General features: G+C 50.9%; 2 protein-coding genes across 12 annotated transcripts in view; one reads left to right on the forward strand and one right to left on the reverse strand.

Moving 5' to 3' along the window:
• The window catches only part of Arhgef18 (Rho/Rac guanine nucleotide exchange factor 18), a 108040-nt gene extending 102612 nt beyond the window's left edge, over window positions 1-5428 (forward strand). For all 5 annotated transcript variants that reach the window (XM_063271243.1, XM_063271244.1, NM_001395655.1 and 2 more), the window contains 7 exon segments: window positions 264-397; window positions 978-1034; window positions 1127-1174; window positions 1284-1754; window positions 2211-2541; window positions 3253-3378; window positions 3464-5428. In XM_063271243.1, coding sequence (XP_063127313.1) covers window positions 264-397; window positions 978-1034; window positions 1127-1174; window positions 1284-1754; window positions 2211-2541; window positions 3253-3378; window positions 3464-3627 — 1331 coding nt within the window. In that variant the 3' untranslated portion in view covers window positions 3628-5428.
• A 463-nt stretch (window positions 5429-5891) lies between these two features.
• Window positions 5892-22141, reverse strand: part of Pex11g (peroxisomal biogenesis factor 11 gamma) — a 28281-nt gene continuing 12031 nt past the window's right edge. For 2 of the 7 annotated variants that reach the window (XM_039089139.2, XM_039089140.2), the window contains 4 exons: window positions 12646-12834; window positions 10799-10977; window positions 9225-9287; window positions 7727-8339 (listed from right to left, as the gene is read on the reverse strand). In XM_039089139.2, the coding sequence (XP_038945067.1) occupies window positions 8105-8339; window positions 9225-9287; window positions 10799-10977; window positions 12646-12834 (666 nt within the window). In that variant the 3' untranslated portion in view covers window positions 7727-8104. Of the gene's footprint in view, window positions 6064-7505; window positions 7515-7726; window positions 8340-9224; window positions 9288-9892; window positions 10624-10798; window positions 10978-12645; window positions 12835-14708; window positions 18682-22141 lie in introns of those variants that run through there. The other 5 variants (XM_039089141.2, XR_005491601.2, NM_001105902.1 and 2 more) reach the window with 5 other exon arrangements.

Raw genomic sequence — 22141 nt, forward strand, 5'->3', positions numbered from 1 at the left:
TTCCTGAAATTTTACTTGCGAGCCTTAGCCTTTAAAGGCTGAGTTATCTCTCCAGAGCTGGGGGCGGGGAAGACGGTTAATTTCTGAGAACATTCCACAGCCTTCTGGGTATTGTGAGCTCTGGACTACAAAGCCAGGACTGTGTAGCAGGCCTCCAGGAATACCCTAGCCTGCATTTATTCCATGGGCTGGGCTCAGAGGAGGGGGATCCCAAGCCCTCTGGGATTCATAGCATCCTCTTGTGATCTGTTTGGGGTCTCCAGGTGGCAGCTTTAAAAGGAAGGTGTACAACAGTGACCCCAGGCCCCAAGACTGGCAAGGGCCTGCTAGCAGCCCGGACTCCATGCCCTGTGACACCACCACCCCCAGTGGCTGCTGCGAGGAATCACCACAGGCTGTAAGTGGCTTCTGGTAATTTTGATTGCATGGGTAAAGACAGTCCACGTTGATATAACCGCCAGTAACATGACAGCTTTCAAAATGACTCCTGTAGATTCCTGGGAATGGCAAGCAGTGACTTGGGAAGGGGTGGAGAGGAGGGTGGACACAACATAGTTGCCTCAACACCATCAGGCCCGAAGCCCCCACACTGGCTCCACGAGCTATCCAGAGTATGTGGTGACATCTGCCAGTGCTCCTGACTGGGCCTTCCCTCCACCTTTGACTCCACACATCCATTGTTGCTGAGGTGTCCAGAAGCTAAGGCTGCCTGCCCTAGCTGTCTGAAACTGGATATGCGTGTATCTGTTACGTGTGTAGCCACACAAGGTTCACGTCCAAGCCCACCCTACTGTAGAGCTGGTCAGCCACCCACCCATCCCCCAGCTCCCCACACCTTCACTTTCCCGACTCTCAGGTGGGCATACATCAGGTGGCCACAGGATTGCATGGTCACAGCCCAGCACCGAGTTGTCCTCTCCCATAGTGAGCTGTGGTGGTTTGGATCCCATTTGATTCTATCGTTCTTATCTTAATAGGTGGAGATGCCTAGCGCAGAGAGTAGCCCATGTCTGCCCACTGTCCTGGAATCAGAGGTACCGCCCCTGGTCCATCTCCCACAGGGACAGCATGCCCACATGCCCCATGTACCCTCACCAGGTAGACCAATGTGGCTTTCTCTCTGCAGCTGGTCCACCGGGTCCAGACCCTGTCGCAGCTGCTTCTTAGTCTCCAGGTACCTGCAGCACCAGGGAGGGACTGGCTGCCCCTGCCCTTCGCTGGTTGGTTGGGTCTACCCAAGGGCATGACTCTCATCAGATGCGCCCCTGTCCCTATACCCCTAGGCAGTCATCGCTCAACAGGATAGCTACGTGGAGATGCAGCGAATGGCCATCCAGGAGCGTGAGAAGCAGTTCCGGCTGCAATCAACGCGTGGGAACCTGCTTCTAGAGCAAGAGCGGCAACGCAACTTTGAGAAGCAGCGTGAGGAGCGCGCGGGTGTGGAGAAGCTGCAAAACCAGCTGCGCCAGGAGCAGCAGCGATGGGAGCGGGAGCGGGCACGCCAGCAGCAGGAACTGGAGCTGGCAGGCGCGCGACTGCAGGAGAGAGAGGGCGAGGCGCGCCAGCTGCGCCAGCGGCTGGACCAGGAGCGCACAGAGCTGGAGAGACAGCGCCAGGCCTACCAGCATGATCTGGAGCGTCTGCGCGAGGCCCAGAGAGCAGTGGACCGTGAACGTGAGCGCCTGGAACTACTGCGCAGGTTCAAGAAACAGAACACTGTACCGGGGGCACTGCCCCCGGAAGTGCTGGCAGAGGTTAGTGGACCTGTATAGCCAAACTCACTCAGCTGCAAGTGTGGCTCTGTTTTGTGCTTGCCTAGTGTACATGAAGACCCTAGTTCCAACCCCAGCACGGTACTAAAAAAACAAAACAAAACAAAACAAAAAACAAATATGGTGGCACTCGAGTTAGAGGCAGGAGAATTAGAGCATCCTTGGCTACACAGCAAGTTAAAGAACATTTGGGCTGAGACCCTAGGGCATGGGGTAGCCAGGCCTAATGCCACACGCCTTTAATCCCAGCACTCAGGATGCAGAAGTGCAGCTCTGTGAGTTTTAGAGCTGGGTGGGCAACACCCCTTCATCAGAGCATTTAACCGCTGTGTTTGGTCCTCCCCAGGCCAAAGCCACCAAAAGGATAGGAAGCCTGGTGTGGGTTAATAACCACCAGCGGGCTTAGCGGCAACGGGATTTGTCCTCCATTACTTTCAGGCCCAGCCTGCAAGCCACCCTCTCAACTTCAATGGGGATGGGCTGGAGGGCCACTTGGCCCCAGCCAAAGCACCAGGAACACAGGGGAGCATGCTACACGGCACAGGACCTGAGTACGGAGAGCGAGCTGAGGTGGCCCGCTGGGACAGTGCCCCTGCTGAGAGCCGGCCAGCCAAGAGTGATGTGCCCATCCAGCTGCTCAGTGCCACCAATCAGATTCAGAGGCAGACAGCCGTGCAGCAGCAGATCCCCACCAAGTTGGCCGCCTCCACCAAGGGGGGCAAGGATAAGAACAGCAAGAGCAGGGGTTCCCAGCGCTGGGAGAGCTCAGGTGAGCTGCACCCCACCCCAAAGCTCAAGGACCCCCACGCCATTCTGAGAAGCAGCACACCCCTCCCAACGGACTTCTGTCCCAGCAGCAGAGCTCAAGTGCACACACCTCAGGCAGGGAGGCAGATAACCGAGCGCCAGCATGGGCAAGAAGGCAGAGAGATTTCTGTTGTGATAGAACGCCCTGACCCCACAGTGCCAGGTTTGAGCCTGTCATCATGAGGAGTCACGGCAGCAAGAGCTTGAGGCAGCCAGTCATATCCAGTCAGGAGCAGAGGAAAATGAATGTTTGGTGTCCAGCCAAACATTAGGGCCAAAACCTAAGAAATGGTGGAGCCCAGGCTGGGTCTTCCACACTGATTAAGCAAATAAGACAGAGCCCTGCCCATGGGATGGCCCCGCCCACGGGACAACCCCGCCCAGACAGAATTCACTGAAACCTTTGTCCCAGATCACCACACTACTTGTTTCTTAGAACCTCCCAGCTGGAGCACGGGACAAGCATCATAGAGGTTCCCTATCCCCTATTGACACACAAGGCACTGTGGGACTTCTCTATGTCCTATGATCATGGGAAAGGGATGTCCGTGTGGAAGCTGTACGCTTCTCTCATCCCAACACTGAGTGACTCCATGCCACCCCTCCAAGTACTAAAGGAGACCCACCCCCAGCAGGCGGCATAGAGTCAGGTTCAAGCCCTTCCCTCTTCCAGCATCCTTCGACCTGAAGCAGCAGCCACTCTTCAACAAGCTCATGGGCAAGGACGAGAACGCGTCCCGAAACCGCCGCTCACTGAGCCCCGTCCTACCTGCAGCCCATGGATCTGCACCTGCCCCAGGTGAGCCCAGCCTCTGGCCACTGCGGCTGCCCACTGTTTGCAGTAGCTTCTAACACTCCTGTAACCACCCTCAACTCTCTTCCAGACCCCTGCTTCCCAGCCCCAAGCCCGGTCCCGGCCGCCACAGCCCCCGAGGCCTTCAAGTCAGGAGGCACGTCACTGCCACCTGCCTCCCCAGCTCCCTCGCTGCCAACCACACCGCCCACCATCACAGATGAAGTTGGCAAGGAAGACGTCATCTTCTTCTGAGGGGCCGTGGCCCCAAGAGCAGACCCCTTTCCCTTTCTGTCCTGATAACCCTTTGTGTCTCTGGGGAACCCTGTGGGTGACTGTTCTGTCTGGCCATCCCCTTCCCCTGCACAGCCAGGCACTTGCTCATCTGAGATTGCCCACATGGTGGTCTCACAGTTCTCTATAGATTTAGTGGGTAGCCCCTTGAACGAACATACATACACACACACACACACACACACATATTATATATATATATATGTATATATATATATATATATATATATACATATATATGTATATATATATATATGTATATATATATATATATATATATATATATATATATATGCTCAAACAAAGTTCTTTTAAGTTGAAGGTGGAGCCCCAGCTAAACCACAGAGCTGTTTTAAACCAGAGGCAGCAGAGGGAGCCAGGAGACAGAGCAGGCAGGTCTGAGAAGACACCAGCCCCAGGGGCAGACTCCATAACCCCCAGGAATCTCTGGATTGAACTGAGTCATTAAGCACCGGGTAACTACAGAGGGCCACGGGGTTGGAAAGACTTAGGCAGCCCCAGGCAACCCATGGAGCAACAGACTGTGGGTTCAGAAATCAGTCTGAAGAGGGGTTAACAATGGTCACTCCTGGTGGTAGGCCAGGGTTTTTCCCAACTCTGCTTCTCGGGGCGCCGGCCATGTCCTCCCACCCACTGTATCTGAGCTGCAGAACTCCAGGCTCAGCAGGGCAGCACATATCCCACAGACAGTGTTCGGTTGCCGTAAGCGAGTTGGCTTTCCTAGTCCCTTCAGTGGTCTGCCAGGAAGGCAGCGCTAACCCATTCAGGGACATTGCCAGGGAGCAGCCTGTGCAGGACAGCAGCTGGTCCAGCCTGGTCTTGTTCCCAGAATCACCCCTTACCCAGGTTTCCCTGCTGCACCTGCCCTGAGGTACTAACGAGCAGGACCAAGTCCTACACTGATGGTTCTTAGTCACAGAAAGGACAAGTCAGTCTCCAGAGCCAGCATCCTAAGGAACCATTTCCAAGAGCCCTGCTGCCCTGTGATACCTGGCGCAGACAGCCAGGCCATCCCCACCACTGTGGACAGGGAGGCGTCAGAGGCTGCTGGCATGAGCCAAGACTTCAGCACTCAGAAGCTCAGGGAGCGTCTGCAGGTGTGGTAACCAAGCTTAAGAGCGATGGCCTCTGACGACTTCAGAGTGTGCCAGGAGTGGTGTGCCTGGGGACCCCAGTCCCGAACAGCCTTTATTCTGGTCCTTCTGTCCCCGTCTTGTGTCCAGAGTGTATCTACCAGACCTCATTGTGCCATGTTGCTAAGCAGTGTTTTGTGGTTTTGTACTGAGATGCATCAGAGCACTTTAGGAAAGCTGGCGTTTAAGTTTCCACTCTGAAGAGAACATTCCAGTCCCCAACCAGAGCTGGGTGGGCTCACCATCAGACACCTTGAGTTTTTGGATTTTGAAGTTCAGATGGTTTCCACTTGGCCCTGGGAAGGATTCAGTATATCCCCGCCTGGTGGCCGGGTGGTTCTCAGCTGTGTACTGTACACAGTAGGACAGCGTCATAAGTTATCTGTCACCAGTGGCCCTGGGCTCCTTCCTAGCAGATCTCGTTTGTAAAGACGGTGGGCCAGCAGCATTCGATCTCTGAGGTTGAGTGGCACCCCTCGTCAGTCATGACCGCCATCTTCGCCTACCCTTTATTATTTTCACAGTGATAACAGCATCCCAGCAACAGGGTGTTCTGGAACTGCCCTAGAACTTATGACCAGATTCTAGCAATAAAATTATCCAAGGGATTCCAGGCTGAAGCAGGCCTTCTTTGGGTTGGGAATGCATTGTGTGGGGCCGTCTCCTGCCAAGGTTTTATGGATGGGGAACATGACTGTAGCGGGTGACCCCGTGTTGTGAGTAGACCTGAGGGTGTGGTTTGGAGGAAAGTGCTTGGCAGGCGCACATGACGCCCCACATTCTATTTCCAGTCCAGCAAGTTGGTCCACAGCTGCCATCTTAGGAGTGGGGGCAAAGGATCCGAAGTTTAAGGTGGGGCTGGGGAGATGGCTCAGTGCGTAGTGCTTGCCACGGAAGTGTGAGGGCCTGAGCCGGGTTCAAAGCCAGCCTGAGCAGCGTGCACCTGCAATCCCAGCACTCATGCAAGGGTCTGGCCAGCCGGCATGACACAACGGTAAACAATGAAGAGACTCTCAAGCTGCTGGGACCGAAGTCCGTCCTAGACCTTCACACACGCCAGCATTCACACACTTACTACTTATTCATTTATTCCTGGTTAAGGTCTGGGGGCTGGTGAGAGAACTGGGTGCTCCTAGCCAGGGCCTGGATTTGTTTCCCATGGTGGCTCCGATCATGTTAACTCCAGACCGAGGAGACCCAACCTCCACAGGCACCAGGCCTGCGTGTGGTCCACACATGTGTACTAGGGCACACACACAAGTCTTTTTCTGAAAAATAAAAGTTTAGTTGGGTATGGTGGCACACACCTTGAATGCCACTACTCGGGGCAGAGGCAGACCTCTATGAGTTTGAGGACAGCCCAGGCTACATAGTGAGACCCTGTCCCAAAAATATTTCAAGCATCCTTGACTACATAGTAAATTCAAGGCAACTTGACCAAATAAGGCCTTGTTGCAAACACAGAAAAGTAAGCGATCATGGGGACTGGAGCTCACTGGTGGGGGATTTGGCTAGTACACTGAGATCTTCGTTCCATCCCATCCAGAACCACTGGACAATTTGGCGGGGGGGTGGGGGGCTGCCCTTTCTGGAAGTGTCCGTCCTTTTGTTCCATGTCTGTACCATACATGGTTAACGTCAAAGGTCTTCCCATGCAAGGCCTGAACCTCAAGCTCAGCCTCTGTCTTCCTGGCACCCTGACTGCTCAGAGGGCTCATGGACTCGGTCTTGAGGTGAGGAACAGATACCAGGACCCTGACCCCGATGGCCTTGGGAGTTAGAGCAGGTGGGACCACCAGAGATAGGCGCTGATCCTGGCCTACCCATGAGCCCTGCACAGGTAGGTGCCCACAAGCAAAAGGGCAGAGTGCTCTGCTGGGGCCCTGCACCCCACTACCCTAAGTGGTCCCAGCATCCCAGTGGTCCACCACCTGTCTTCCTTATAAGAAAGTTTCTGGGACTTTGGCCAACACCAAAAGGGTGGGAGTTAGAGGGCATTGAATCTCCAGTAGAACACGAGTCCTCCATCCCTAGTACCAAGAATCGGCAGGGAAGGGAAAGGGATGTCTGTGCTTGGAAGCAGGCAGCCTATGCAGCGGGACTGTCTCAGCACACACAAGGCTGGCACTGTATGAAGTTCAAAGGCCACTGTCTCTCATGCTTGGCTTTCAGATTAAAAACCATACATGTGAACGGTGAGATGGTCCCGGAGTACAGGTGCTCACGGCCAAGTCTACCAAACTGAGCTCAATCCCCAGGACGTGGATGGTGGGAGCTGTGACACACACACTGAAATGTAATAAACGCTTCAATTGTTTAAAGACAGACAGACAGACAGAGAAGAAAGAAAGAAAGAAAGAAAGAAAGAAAGAAAGAAAGAAAGAAAGAGAGAAAGAAAGGACCCCACTTACCATGGTCTCTTTTCTTTTTTTTTTTCTTTTTTCTTTTTTTTTTCTTTTTTCCTTTTTTTTTTTTTCTTTTTTTTTTTTTTTTTTTTTTTTTTTTGGAGCTGGGGACCGAACCCAGGGCCTAGCGCTCTACCACTGAGCTAAATCCCCAACCCCTCCCTTTGATAGAGGACACAATTTATCTACACGTCTTCAGAGAGGCCAACAACCATAGCCTGACCCCAGCTTAAATGGGGACTCTGTGGCCCTTGGTCCCTCGTTTAGGGCAACAACCTACAGTTTCCCTCTGAGAATGGCAGGAAGTGTAGAACTGGCTCCTGGTCCTGGGCTCTGTGGTACAGGTCAGTCAGACACCGAGAGGCCAGTGGGCCAAGGGGTGGAACAGAGGTGAGTGGTTTCCCACGCATGCTCAGTGCACCTGTGAGAGCAAACCTTGTGACCCAGGCCCAGAGGAGGGAAGGTCAGAGTGGGACTGCTCTAATCACCTCATATACAAACTGGCACCAAACCAAGAAATTTAATAGACATTCCTATATTCCAGCTTTGCCAAAGCCCAACCTGAGGGGCAACATGTCTCCCTTTAGGCAAGCCAGCCCATGGGAGGCTCTAGCATTGCCCTCCCGGGACTCTGCAAGCCTTGGCTCCGGGGGCCCTGAGATTCTCGTGTGTCCCCTCCCCCCCAGAGGAGCAGCTTCTCCTGAAACCCTAGCTGGGGCCTGGAAAGATCTCATTTGAGCCCCTTTCCCACCCCACCCAGGGGCCAGCACCGGAGGAGGAGGACACAATTATGGATGCTCCCCCCGCCAGTGGTTCCCGCTCTGGGAATCTGAGTCTCGTTGAGCACCACAGTGTCCTCTGCCTGCCTCCAGGGCCTCATCAAGGGCTGTCTACCTCAGCCTGTTTGCCAGCCCTGGCAGCTTGATACACGCTGAGGATGGAGGAGATGGTACCCATGAGGCCCACCAGCCAAGGAGGGAAGCAGCCAGCCCACAGGACACCTGGGGGCAACCAGTGCACAGCATTTGCCAGGTCAGCCAGGTTGCTGAGCAGAGTTAAAGCTTCTGACCAGATCCTTGCTTCCACGGCTCTCCATTTGCTCCTGGGCAGCTGGCTGTGGGAGAGGGAGGAGGGCCGCTCAGTGCCTGCCCTTTCCTATTGCCCAGAAGAAAGCAAGCACAGAATGGCCTACAGCCTCCCTCCCACACCTCCTCAGAATCCTTAGGTTTGGAGGACAGGAAGTGTGACTGTTGCCTCAACTTCGCATCACCCACCCTGCTACGAGGTAGGCTGCATGAAGGCTCAGCCTACAGTCCTCATTCTAACAAACTTGTCTCGCTACCGGGGGAAAAGCAGGACTTCCCACCCAGAGGCTAAAGCAGTGCTCTGTGAACACACACATTACACGCATCACTCTGAGCCAGCACATGATCCATCCCTGAACCTAACAGCCATCAGGGCTGCTGACTGCCGGCTTTCCCTCATCTTTGGAGACGTGAGGAGAGTCAATGGACCTAACAGCCATCAGGGCTGCTGACTGCCGGCTTTCCCTCATCTATGGAGACATGAGGAGGGTCACTGGACCTAACAGCCATCAGGGCTGCTGAATGCCGGCTTTCCCTCATCTATGGAGACGTGAGGAGGGTCACTGGACCTTCATCAGACATTTTAGCTGCTTCCTTCGAGCTCCCAGCCCTGCTGTATGCAATTCTACCCTGATTACATGGGGTGCTAGGAAGCTAGGAGGAAGTTGTCTCCCATGCTGCAGTGAGACTTTCCAATGATAACAGCTGTTTAGAGGTCCCCTTAGTAGGGCTGCCCGAGACGAAGCTTGACTGAACTGTACTTTAGTTTGTCACTGGTGCCCTTTGAGGCACAGCGGACATCTTTTTACAACTCTCCAGGGAAAATGTTCCCACATGAGCCCTGCAAGGCTCAGCAGGGGCATGGATCAGAGAGGCGGACTCTACACCCTGAAGGGAAGGTTAGGACAAGGTACCTTGCAAAGTGGCCTGTGGGGCTCCGCAGCTTCTGCCTTAGCTTCAACATTGTCCACAGGGACCTGCAACACAGGAGACACAGGGATGCTCTGTCAGAGCCGGGAGCAGCAGGGTCGGCTGCCCACGGCAGTTACGGCAGCAAGGGCCTCTGCTGCCTTCAATCCAGGGAATTCTGAGGTGGCCTCCTGCACAGGGACTAGCTGAGCCTTGGAAGAGACACTTGTCACTTTGTGGGGCAAAGCCTGGGCTTCTGGCCTAGTGAGCTTTAATTGTCAAACTGACTCGGCCTAGAATCCTCTGAGAGGAAGACCTTGATTTAGGATCAGATTAGCCTGTGAGCTAATGGGCTAAGGGTGGAGGTCATATTATTTACTAGAGAGCAAAGGAAGCCCTGAGTGAGGAACTCCTGAGTGAATATGTATTGTTGACAGGGGTACGGCCGTGTCAAGGACTCCCATGCCTCAGCCCCATGGGAGTGGCAAAGCTTCCCAAAAGAGACATTGCAAAGGTTCCCTAGGGGGTCTGAGTACAAAAACTGCTGCAGCTTCCTCCTCCCAGATACTTAGTCTGAGGCTGCTGCCTACAGACACTTCCTCCCAAGACTAGGTGACCACACACACACACACACACACACACCCATACCACCACATTCACACGCAAACACAAATAATCTATACACTCATGTTTATAGTTAACGGGACTGGAGAAGGGACTCGGGGGCTAGGACTCGGGGGCTAGGAGCCAGTGTACTGCTCTTGCAGAGGGTGAATTCGGTTCCCAGCATTCATGGTGGGCAGCTCACAACTGGAGGTAACCAGCCCCTCACAGACTCCCAACGTCCTCTTCTAGCATGGGCACATGCACTGGCACGCACTACACCATCAACGTAATGAGAAGTGGAATCTCTAAAAGCTCTCAAAAGAAAATGCATCCGTTAGGAGAGAGTGCCGAAGACGGGGAGAGAGAGGAGGAGAGATAAAAGACTCTGAGGTGCCAGTTCTTTAGAGGAGGGGGCGTAAGCAAAGGGATGTGGGCTGGCTAGACAAAGATACAAGTGGATACACTATGGAGGCTCCAGAAGGGCCTGGCCTTGCCCCACCTGGGCTTACCCTATGGAACTAATTTCACCCTTTTGACCTCTACTACTGTGAACTAACTGATGTGTTGTTTAACCCCATTTGTATCCAACTTTTATAGCAGTTACCTTACCAGAAACAAACAGAGGGTCAAACAGCAGGGGAGGGGCGGGAGAGACGGGAGAGACGGCTCAGCAGCTGAGGGCACTGGCTGCTCTTGTAGAGGACCTGGTTTTGGTTCCCAGCACCCACAAGGCAGCTCCTAACTGTCTGTGACTCCAGTTCCAGGGATCTGACGCCCTCTTCTGGCTTCTCGTGGGCACTGCACACAAAGGGTGCACAGACATACATACAGGCAGAACATTCAAACACAAAGTTAAAAATAATAAATATAAGGAAGGAAACTCCAGTATGTGAAGACTTGCTAACTTTTGGGCCTCTGCTGAGGTAACACCACCTGGGGACCTCGGGTGGCCCCTCTGGCAGATGTCACTTACTTGACAGCTCCAAGGAGTAGAGAGAGACTCCAGAAGGCTGTGCTCAGTGTCCACCACCGAGCAGAGTCCACCTGGAGGACCTTAGCATCGGCAGCCCAGGCGACATGCTCACAAGGATAGTAGAGTTGGTCAGCCATGTTACTCAAGACAGACAACCATCGGATGAAGACGTCCTCCTCCTATGAAACCAAGAGGTGGGGGTGGGCCTGCAAGTCAGACCTCCCCACCACCCATTCTGGCACCACAAGACTTCCCCAGGGCCACAGTCTGTACCCTGGTGCCAGGGCAGTACAGTCCACTACTAACAGCTGTGCAAGAAAAGGGCTGGGCCTGGCTTCCTCGGCTCGTGCTCAGTGGACAGCTCACGGGGTCTTAACTCAAGCAATGGAATCCCCTCGAGAGCTGTCAAAACCCCAAGCCTTATACCAGCCACAAACATTGCGAGGCCAGGGATAGACAGCAGAGTTTGTTGTTGCTGCTCCTTAATCTGTATTGACTTACGTGTGCCTGCTGTGCACACATAAACACACCCGTAAGTATGCAGTACCCTCCAGGGCCAGAAGAGGGCGGGGGATCCCTTGAAGCTGGAGGTAGAGGCATTTGTGAGCGGTGGTAAATGAGTGCTGGGAACCATATTCTGATCCTCATGATTAAGCAACAAGTCCTCTCAACCACTGAGCCATCTGTCTGGCCCCAGGAATCTTGTTTTAAAGACAGAGTCTCTCATATACCTGAGGCTGGTCTCAAACTCACTCTACAGCTAAGGATGCTCTTGAACTTTATGGTGTGTGTGTGTGTGTGTGTGTGTGTGTGTGTGTATTTACATGCACAGTAGTGCAAGTGCTTTTGGAGGCCAGGAAAGGGTGTGAGGTTCTCTGGAGATGGAGTTATAGACAGTTGTGAGTCCTCTAAGGTATGGGTGTCAGTATGGGGAGTGTGTGTGCATTCTTGTATAGGTGCCTGTGTCCACAGCACGTGTGACAGTTGGATAGCAACCCTGGTGTCCTCAGTCCTTGGCTTCTATTCTGACTGGAGTCTTTCTCCCCACTCCTCTCACCAAACTAGCTGTCCTTCATGCTTCTGGGGATTCTCTAGTCTCCACATCTCACCTCCCTATAGAAATGCTAGTCAGAGACATTACCTTATTGAGATTTATGTGGGTCCTGGAGATTTGAAGTCGGGTCCTCATACTTGTGCAGCAAGCACTTTACCCACTGAGCCATCTGCACAGCCTGCACTGGTTTATTGTTGTTGTTTGCTTGTTTGTTTTCTGAGACGTTCTCTCTCACAGTCCTGAAGCTAGGCTGCTTGGGCAGTGTCCCCAAGGATCCTCCCCCAATGCCTCTCCAGAAGGGGACTGCAAGCACAAGCCTCCGCACACACTTTATTCTACGCGGGCTTTGGGAATCACACTCAGGTTCTCAAGATGACACAAGCATTTCACCGACTGAGCTATGTGTGTCAAACCCCAGATCCACTTACCTCTATTTCTCATGTGCTAGGATGACAAGCATAGCCCCCCTCCCCGCCCCTGGGGACTTTCAGTGTGTGTGTGTGTGTGTGTGTGTGTGTGTGTGTGTGTGTGTGTGTGCGCGCGCACACACATATGGGAGTGTTCAAAAGAGACCTTTCAGGAGTGCTGTCTCTGTCCACCTCAACTCAGGGGCAGTGTGTGTGGCTTAACAGTAAAGTGCTTAGGCATCACGTACAAGGCTCCAGTTCTTCGGCCAATGCTGCCATACAAAATAAGGTCACACGGTTGGAAGTAGCCACGGAAGCCATTGCTCTTGTTCCTTGGGAAGTTCTAGTCCCCTCTCCCTACATACAGCCCCCACTGACTCTGTTACCTCTGCCCCCAGGCCATACTGTTTAGTGTAGACAAACATGGCCAGGTCATCGAAGAGTCGCAAGACAGTCCTGCAGTGACTGAGCTGGGCTGACACCACCAGCAAGCGCCGTCCCACTTCGGACCTGCTGGGACACTGTTCCACTAGGACCCCACCGATGAGCTGGCAGCCATACCCCAGTGTCCGGATCTGTGGGAGACCAGAAGCAGTTACCACGGTCCCAATCATGGCTGAGCTGCAATCCCCACCACACACGCAGCCCTTTAGGATGGAACCTGGAAAGAGTTGGAAGAGTTGCTGGCCATGGTGGCTCAAGTCTATATTTCTCAGTACTTGAGACTGAGGCAGGAGGATCACCCCCAAGTTCAAAGCTAGCCTGGGCTACCCGGTCTCAAAAAACCAGGAAGTTGTAAGAGTTAAACTTGCAATCCAATCTGAAAGGTTTTTATCTTCTTTTCTTATGCTTGCTGAGGCTGGCCGCCAGTTTCACCTCACTCACCACATAGCCAGCAAGTCACCATCATTCCCCTGCCTCAGCATCCACAGGCTGTAATAACAAGCATGAGGCACTAAACCTGGCTAAAACAGAAACCCTCTCTCTCTCTCTCTCTCTCTCTCTCTCTCTCTCTCTCTCTCTCTCTCTGTCTCAATTTATTTATTATATGTACACTGACGCTGTCTTCAGACACACCAGAAGAGGGCATCGGCATCGGATCCCATTACAGATGGTTGTGAGCCATCATGTGGTTGCTGGGATTTGAACTCAGGACCTCTAGAAGAGCAATCAGTGCTCTAACCACTGAGCAATCTCTCCAGACCCCCCCCCCTTCCTTTTCTTTAAAGATGTAACTTTATTGTGGTTGTTAATTTGAGATGAGGTCTCACATAGCCCAGGCTAGCCAGACATTGGTCATGATTAGAATTCCTAATCCTCCTGCTTCCACCTCCCAAACTCTGGAATGAGAGGTGTACAGCAACACATCCGGTGTGCGGGGGACTGAGACCAAGTCCTCCTGCATGCTACATAAGCACTCTACCAACTGAGCCAACATCCCAGGCTCAGAGGTTAAGATGAGAGCTTAATTCATCAGAATTCAAAAGGGGCCACATAGCCAGGTGGTGAGGCACACCTGTCATCATAGCCAGTACTCGAGGAGCTGAGGCAGAAGGACAAGAAAGTTCAAGGTCAGCCGGAGCAACAAGGTAAGGTATAGGTAACCTGAACTATAGAACTGAACTACATAACAAGGCCCTGTTTCAACAAAGACAGAAGACAGAGGGGGAAGGGAAAGTGGGGAAAAGAGTTGTCATGGAGAGTCCCATTGGAGTGTCAGCTCAGTCACCAGTGGTTGAAATGACAGGTTCAATGGAAACAAAACTACCACCTCCTAGGCACTCCTTTGCCCATAGACAGGGGCACAAGGCTCTTCCCACCCTAGCCATGCCTTCAGCAGGACTGAAAGAGCAGTCTTGGAGGCAAAACAGCAATTTGCCTGAAAGGCTTTAGAGAGGAGGCCATTCAATAAGAGACTTACAACAGACTTACAATGGGGAAATTCAGCAGGCTCACTACCCTTGTATCTTTGTTTCTTTTTCTCTCTTTCTTTCTTTCTTTCTTTTTTTTTTTTTTTTTTTTTTTTTTTTTGAGACAAGGTATCACGTAGCCCAGGCTGGCCTTGAACTACTGTTCTTTCCATTAAGAGTGCCGAGATCACAGGCCTGTACCAACATACCTGGTTTATGCGGTGCTGAGGACGAACCTTAAAGTTTCATCTATGCTAGGAAAGCAGTGGGCTACAATCCCAGATCTTTCACTATTTCATTTGCTGGTCAGAAATTACTAGTCGCAAGCTGTGTGTGACGATGGCACACACCTGTAAGGCCAGCACACACTTGTAAGGCCAGCAATTCGGGAGGCTGAGGTAGGAGGTTCTCATGTAAGACACCAGCCTGCCGATATCGGTCCCTTTAGGACCCCCTCTCTGGCCTGTTTTCCTCATCTCTGAGTCCTGACCAAACTCCAGGTCACTCCGGTCCCGCCACGGCCCCACGCTTCCTCTCACCAGGCGGTCCCGGCCCCTGTAGGACTCCAGCGCGGAAGCCAGACCGTTCAGCAGAGCCATGGCAACTCGATCGTGACGTCACCCGGGGCGGGGCCAAACTCCTTTCCGAAAGGTCCGAAGGTCGGCGCAGGCGCAACTGCCCGCCCTTTGTCCCAGTCCTGGTACCTTGTAGGCGAGCTAACCCGAACCCAGTTTGCAAAATGTATTGCTGCCACGTATGTACTCCCTGCCCATGGGCACCCAGAATGACCTTTAAAGCCCGTTGCAATTCGCTCCACGGCTGCTTAGGCAATTCCACAAGCAAAATGTTTCAAAAATTAATTCATTGTCCGCAGGGGGAAAAAATGCAAGTCAAAGCTCTTGTCAGACCCACACAAAGGGATTTCTCCTTCACTTGTAGGCTTCAAGTACCTGCTGTATCAGCTTGTCGGTCTGAGCCTCTGCGACTGGTGTCCTCTCATAAGGCATCTTGATTTTCATCTTCTTTGAGGAGTGATTAGATTTTTTTTTATTGTTGCCTTTTTTTTTTTTTTTTTAACTCAAGCTGTCCTTGAGCTCACCAAGTACTCAAACTGGCCTTACACTCCTTATTCAGTCTCCCAAGTGTTGGATGACAGGCATGTGGCACAAGGCCCCAAGACATCATAGATGTCACCAGGCTACTGGCACTTTAGAAGAAAAATTGAACCGGACGAGTACCTTTAATTCAAGCATTCAGGGGACAGGGGGCGGCAGAGGTTCTCAGTGAGTTCGAGGCCAGCCAGATCTACATAGGGAGCACGGGGCCAGCAGGATGGCACAATGGGTAGAGGCACATGTAGGTCAGGCCTGGAGACACCAGTTCCACCCTTGGGACTGGCATGGTCGAAGGTAAGAACTGACTGTGGGCAAGCTGTCCTCTGACCATGGTTACAGCCCGCGCTTGCACGCCTGCGCATGTGCGTGTGCGTGTGTGTAAAAGCAACTACAAAATATCCAAAGTTCTCTTCCACTCTTCCTTCCAGGAAGGACAAAAGTCAATCACTTAAAGGTGCTCGATCCACATCTATCAGGACACCGCACCAGAGGATTCACTTTAACCAGCCTGTTTTGTTTCGTTTTGTTTAGAGGGGGAAAAACACAAGTATTTTGAGGATTTGTTTTGAAACAGGATTTTATGTAGTCCAAGCTGGACCCCAAGTGAATTAATTTGTAGCCAAGACTGGCCTTGGACTCCTTATCCTCCTGCCTCCACCTCAAAAGTGCTGGCGTGACAGGTGTGTGTCACCAAGTCCGGTTTGTGCCGTGCTGGGATGGAACCCAAAGCTTTCTGCGTGCTAGGCTAATGTCCTACCTACTGAACAGCAGTCACAGCCCCGCCCCCGCCACATACACACACAGGAGCAGAATGAAGTGACAAAGAAAAGTCTCTCAGGGTGGTGAGTTATGCGTAGGCGGTTAAAGCCTAGATAAAGGTCAGGTAGTAAAGCTTACTGGGTAGGAGGTTGGGAATCTAGCTCAGTTAGAAAAGGAAAGATGGAGACTCCAGCAAAGGAATGATTTCACTCTGGTCTAACGTGGTGAAGCAGTGAGTTTATTGAGGTTTCTAACAGGAGCAGGGGTGATGCAAAAAGCTCTGAAAAGCTGCCCCAGGCTGGAGGACGACTGTGAAAGCCTAGAGCTTCCTGTTTGACTGGTAGGCAGCCTACCTATTCGGACAGTGTCCTCTCGCCATCAGCTCTGTGTGTGCGTGTGTGTGAGTGTGTGTATACGTGTGCACGTGAGGTGTGCTCATGTGAGCATAGGCTCTCAAGACTGTGTGTATGGGGGCCTCAGAGGCAGAAGCATTGAACCCCCTGGAGCTAGCTATGAGCTGCCTGAGGACGTAGGACTGAAAACGAATTTGGTCCTCTGGAGGAGACATATGAGCTTAAAACTCCTTGGCCATCTCTTCAGCCCTTGTTTGTTTCTGTAAGAGTGGTTTCTCAGCCCTTCTGATACTGCAACCCTTTAGTACAGTTCCTCATGTTGTGGTAACTCCAACCATAACATTATTTCTTTGCTACTTCATAAGTGTCATTTTGCTACTGTTATAAATTATAATGTAAATATCTGATATGCAGGATATCTGATATGCGATCCCTGGGAGTCGCTGCCTACAGGCTGAGAACTGCTGCTTTAAAAGGTGAAGGAATCAGGCTGGAGAGGTGGCTCAGTGGTTAGGAGCACTGACTGCTCTTCCAGAGGTCCTGAGTTCAATTCCCAGCAACCACATAGTGACTCACAACCATCTGTAATGGGACCTGATGCTCTCTTCTGGTGTGTCTGAAGATAGCTACAGTGTACTTATATGTAATAAATAAATAATTTTTTAAAATAAGGTGAAGGAAGTGAAGGAAGATTAGATCATTGGGAATGTGCCCTGGAAAGAAATATTGGTATCCAATGTTTCTGTCTCCCTTTGCTTCCTGGAAATCATGGAAAACTCTGGCCATGATGCACTGAATCCCACAAACCCAAGCTATAAAGCTAAGAGATTATACACTGAAGCCTCCCAAGACCAAACTAATTCTTTCCCTCTGATAATTTAATTGTATTATTGTTACAATAATGGAAAGCTAATACAGTGTGTATGTGTATCAACATACACACACTCACATACACACACACGCTCACACACACACTCACACTCACATACACTCACACACACGCTCACACACACACTCATACTCGTACACACCACACACACTCATACTCACACACACCACACACTCACACACACACACACACACACACACACACACTTGATAGACCACAATGTGTTTATCCAGTAACCTGTTGCTGGACATCTAGGCTCTGACCATCTTTTGACTCTTAGGAATACAGATGTTATGATCATTCAGGAGTATGCAGGTATTCAAATCCATGGTTTCAATCTGTCTTAGCTAGGGTTTCATTGCTGTGAAAGGACATGACCAAGGCAACTCTTATAAGAAAAACCATTTCATCGGAGCTGGCTTACAGTTTCAGAGGTTTAGTCCATTATCATCATAGTGAGAAGCATGGCAGCGTGCAGGCAGACACGGTGCTGGAGGAGCTGAGAGTTCTACATCTTGATCTGAAGGCAGCCAGGAGGAGAAGGGTCTGGATCACAGTGGCCAGACTTGAACATATTTATGAGACCTCAAAGCCCTGCCTCCACAGTGACACATTTCCTCTAACAAGGCTACACCTCCTCCAATAGGGCCACACCTTCTAATAATACCATTTCCCATGAGCCACGCATATTCAAACCACCGCACAGTCTCACGAATGGAATGACTGACTCATTTGGTGATTATTTCTTTTCTCTTCAATTTTTTTTTTTTTGAGGGAGTGGTGATTGGTGGTGGTTGTGGTGGTGGTGGTGGTAGTGTATGTATCTGGAAACAAGCATATGGAGGCCAGAGGTAAAACCTCAGGTGTCTCCCTCAATTGATCTGCACTTAATTTTGAGACAAGTTTCTCACGTTACCCAGAACACTAATTCAGCGTGGTGACCAGCCCCAGAGATCTTCCTGTCTCTACTTCCCTAGCACTAAGATTACAAACATACACCACCAGAGGCAGCAGTTTGTGTGTGTGTGAGTGTGTGAGTGTGTATGTGAGTGTGTGTGTGTGTGAGTGTGTGTATGTGAGTGTAAGTGTGTGTGTGAGTATGTGTGTATGAGTGTGTGTGAGTGTGTGTGAGTGTGTGTATGTGTGAGTGTGTGTGAGAGTGTGTGTGAGTGTGTGTGAGTGTGTGTATGTGTGAGTATGTATATGTGAGTATGTATGTGTGTGTGTTTGAGTGTGTGTGAGTGTGAGAGTGTGTGAGTGTGTGTGAGTGTGAGTGTGAGTGTGTGTGAGTGTGTGTGTGTGTGAGTGTGTGTGTGTGAGTGTGTGTATGAATGTGTGTGTGAGTGTGTGTATGTGAGTGTGTATGTGTGAGTGTGTGTGTGTGTGTGTGTGTGTGTGTGTGTGTGTGTGTGTTTTTACTGGGCATAGAACCGAGGGCCTTACACTTGGTTGGCAAACACTCTATCATTGAGTTACACCCCAAACTCTGTTTAACTTTCAAAAACCAATTTTTACATTTTATTTATTTAATGTATGTATGGGTGTGCATGCACATATGCACACATGTAAGCGTGCCACTGAACATGTGTGCGAATCAGAGGACAACTCTGAGGAGTCAGTTGGGTCCAAGCTTGGGTCTTCAGCAGACACCTTGCCTTGCTGAGCCTCCTCACTCCATGTTTGACTGTAACCTTGAGCTTTTCCACCCATGCCCAAATTCCCTAAAGCAACGACTCTGAGACTTCTTGTATATGAATAAATACCTAGGCTGATAGCATTGGCTCATTTCCAACAGCTTCTAACTCAGTTGTCTCCTTTATTCTATATTCTAAGTCCTGCCACATGGCCAGTTACCTCTCCTCGGGTTCATGAGACTGACTTCTCAGAGTTCAGGGAGAAATCCTCTCCTGCACCTCACCATATCCCAGAATCCCTCTCTTTCTGCCAGGAACTCCCACCTCCTACTTCCTGCCTCAGCTCATTGGCCAATCAGCTTTTTATTGACAGGTGATGCCTCCATCCAGTACATAAGCAATTCACTCCGAACTTTCTGAGGAATTGCCTGTTTACTATAGCAGCCGTTCAATGTTTCATCTTCATCCACAAGGCACTAGGACTGAAGCCTCATTAGTCACGCCCATCCCACCCCCGTTTCCGATAGCTAACCTGGTAGATTCGAAGCGGTCCCTTTGTTGCATTTTCCCACCTGAATAATTGATTCAGTTTTGAAAGACGTTCCCTGTTTATTTCAACCTCTATTACTTCACTCCTCACCTCCCTGCTTCTAACCACATCTCTTTCCTCCTGTTTCTTCAAAGGAAACATCTTTCTGCCTCAGGGCCTTTGCACAGTTGTTCCCTCTGCCTGGAACGCTTTCCTTCTAGATACCTAGATGGCTCCCAACCTCACCCCCTGTTCATAGTTTCTTTTCTTTCTTTCCACTTTCATGTTTGAAACAGGGTGCTGCCCTGTAGCCTGCGCTCATCTTGCAAACATGATTCTCAGGACCCTGCCTAAATGTTTTCATTTTAAGGGCCCTTCCCAATCACACCTTCTGAGCATTCCTTACTCCTCTCTTCCCCTCCGTCACTGTTGTATATATCGAGCTCCTGTGAGTGGGAATGCACGCACGCACCTGCATGTAGAGCCCAGAAGGCAATGTCTTCCACTTCATTTTTGAGATAGTGTCTCTCACTGGCCTGGAACTCACCAATTAGGATAGGCTGGCTTGTCATCAAGTCCCAGCGATCTATCTGTCTCTGTCTCCCTGGTGCTGGAATTAGAATCCTGCCACCTTACCCTGCTTTTAAATACAAGTTCAGGGGACTGATCTTGGGTCCTTATACTTGCATAGCCAACCCTTTATCAACTTAGCCACCTTCCCAGTCACCGAGTCAAGCTATTCTGGAACGTGTTATGTAGCATAGGATGGCCTTGAACCATCCTAGAGACATAATTTCTTCTCTGCTTCCCAAGTGCAGGGATGACAAGTATGTACAACGACACGTGACTCTGGGGCTTACTTTCTTTTTCTTTCTTTTTTTTTTGCGGGGGGGGGGGTTGCTTATTTGAGACAGGGTCTTACTCTGTAGCTCTGGGTGGCCTGAAACTCATTCTGTAGCCTAGGTCGGCCTCAAGCCTGCAGCAATCCTTCTGCCTCTATTTCACAAGGGCTGAAATTCCAGATGAGCACAGCTGTACCCAGCAAGATCCTCTGAATATGTGCTCTTCCCAATGGCCTGTGTTTGCACGATGCTTGTCTCTGTGGATCCCCTGCATGCTACCAGGCTCTCCTCAGCGCTCCTGTCTCCATTCTCCAGGAAACACGAGACACAGCTTTGAAAGCTGCAGGCCATGCTCCTACCATCTGGTGAAGAACTGAGCTTGATTTGACTGATTGGTTGAGAAATACTGAAGCCCTGCCCTTCCTAGCTGTCCTTGGAGTTGCCAGGCACTGGTCTGGCAGTCACTGCTGTTCCCTAGCCAATGTCCTCCTCCCCAACAGAGAGCATGCTCAGGAGACAAGGCCTCTCTGTGACCTTGGAGGAGGAAGACAAAACAAGGCCGCTCTGTTATCATGTCTGTAAACACAGGCAGCTCGCACAGCTGAACACAAATGAGAGGGGACAGACCTCTCTTTGTTTTGTGTTTATTTATGGTGGGTGAGCATGCAGGTGCTTCGGTGTGCAAATGGCTGTCTCACAAGTTCAGGAGTTGGGTCTCTCCTTCCACCCCAGGGATTGAGCTCAGTCTTCATTGGTGGTAAGCACCTTTACCACCTGAGCCATCTCACCACACCTCTGTTCCTAGCTTATGAGAGTAAATGACATCCCCTACACATCATGGCTTCCAGGCACTGTAGCTCTCTCTTCCTCTAAGTGGTTCAGATACTCAAGAAACACAGGCAGACAGCCTACTGACGATCTGTTCTACCCCCTGCTCTGGGATCTGCCCTCCAAAGCCTGAATTCCCAGCAAATGAGAGAATGGGGATGAAATGTTTGTTTGTGCCCAGCTGGCTAGAACAAAGTCCTGGGGTAGTTGGAGGCTGAGAGAAGAGCCAGCCTCAACCCAGAGAACAAAAGCCACAATTGGCCAGAACTGCTTTTGGGAGAAGGAACCCATCCGAATTGCTTTGGTGTTCGTTATAACTTCAACTTTGACTTTTTCAGACAGGGTGTCAGCAAATCCTCTCCCCCTCTCTCTGGACTCAGAAGTTCTGCCTTTTCCTCTCCTGCCCAGCCATAGGCTTTTCAGCCCTTTACCTTAACCAATCAGAAGATGGGGGAGAACAATGGTTTACAAAATACTGAGGAATTTTGATACAAAATCAGGAAGTGCTTCATATTAGTGACAATACTGACTGCAACCAGATCTGTGGGTACAAAAATCAGTATTTGAATATGCAGTGCACGAAAACACCCCCCTTCCCAACAATTTACCACCCCCCATGGTAGAAGGAGAAAGTTGACTCCCAAATATATTTTCCTGACATCCACCCTGGAACACACGGACACACCCACATAAATACAAATAAGTGTGTTTTAGTTCAATTTATGTTGCTGTGGTTTAAATACTCTTTTAAAAAAAAAAAAGAAGCAACTTAGGGGAGTGTGGCCGTATAATTTTAAAAGTGGCAAAAATGGTTCCCAAGAGTTCCCACTCCGCGCATATCCATGCGCTCTAGCTGTTCCCGTCAGCTGCTTTCACACGCTGTCCCCTTGGCAGGTTGTTACCACGCCTGACACACACATCTTATTCTGAGGAACATGCTAGCGTGGCCCCACACCATGCCAGCCCCAAGCATTCTATAGCCTAGCACAGTTTCCTGTTATGGACTCTGTTCACACTCCCAAC

The sequence above is a fragment of the Rattus norvegicus genome, chromosome 12 (genome assembly GCF_036323735.1).
Source record: "Rattus norvegicus strain BN/NHsdMcwi chromosome 12, GRCr8, whole genome shotgun sequence".
Classification (NCBI taxonomy): domain Eukaryota; kingdom Metazoa; phylum Chordata; class Mammalia; order Rodentia; family Muridae; genus Rattus; species Rattus norvegicus.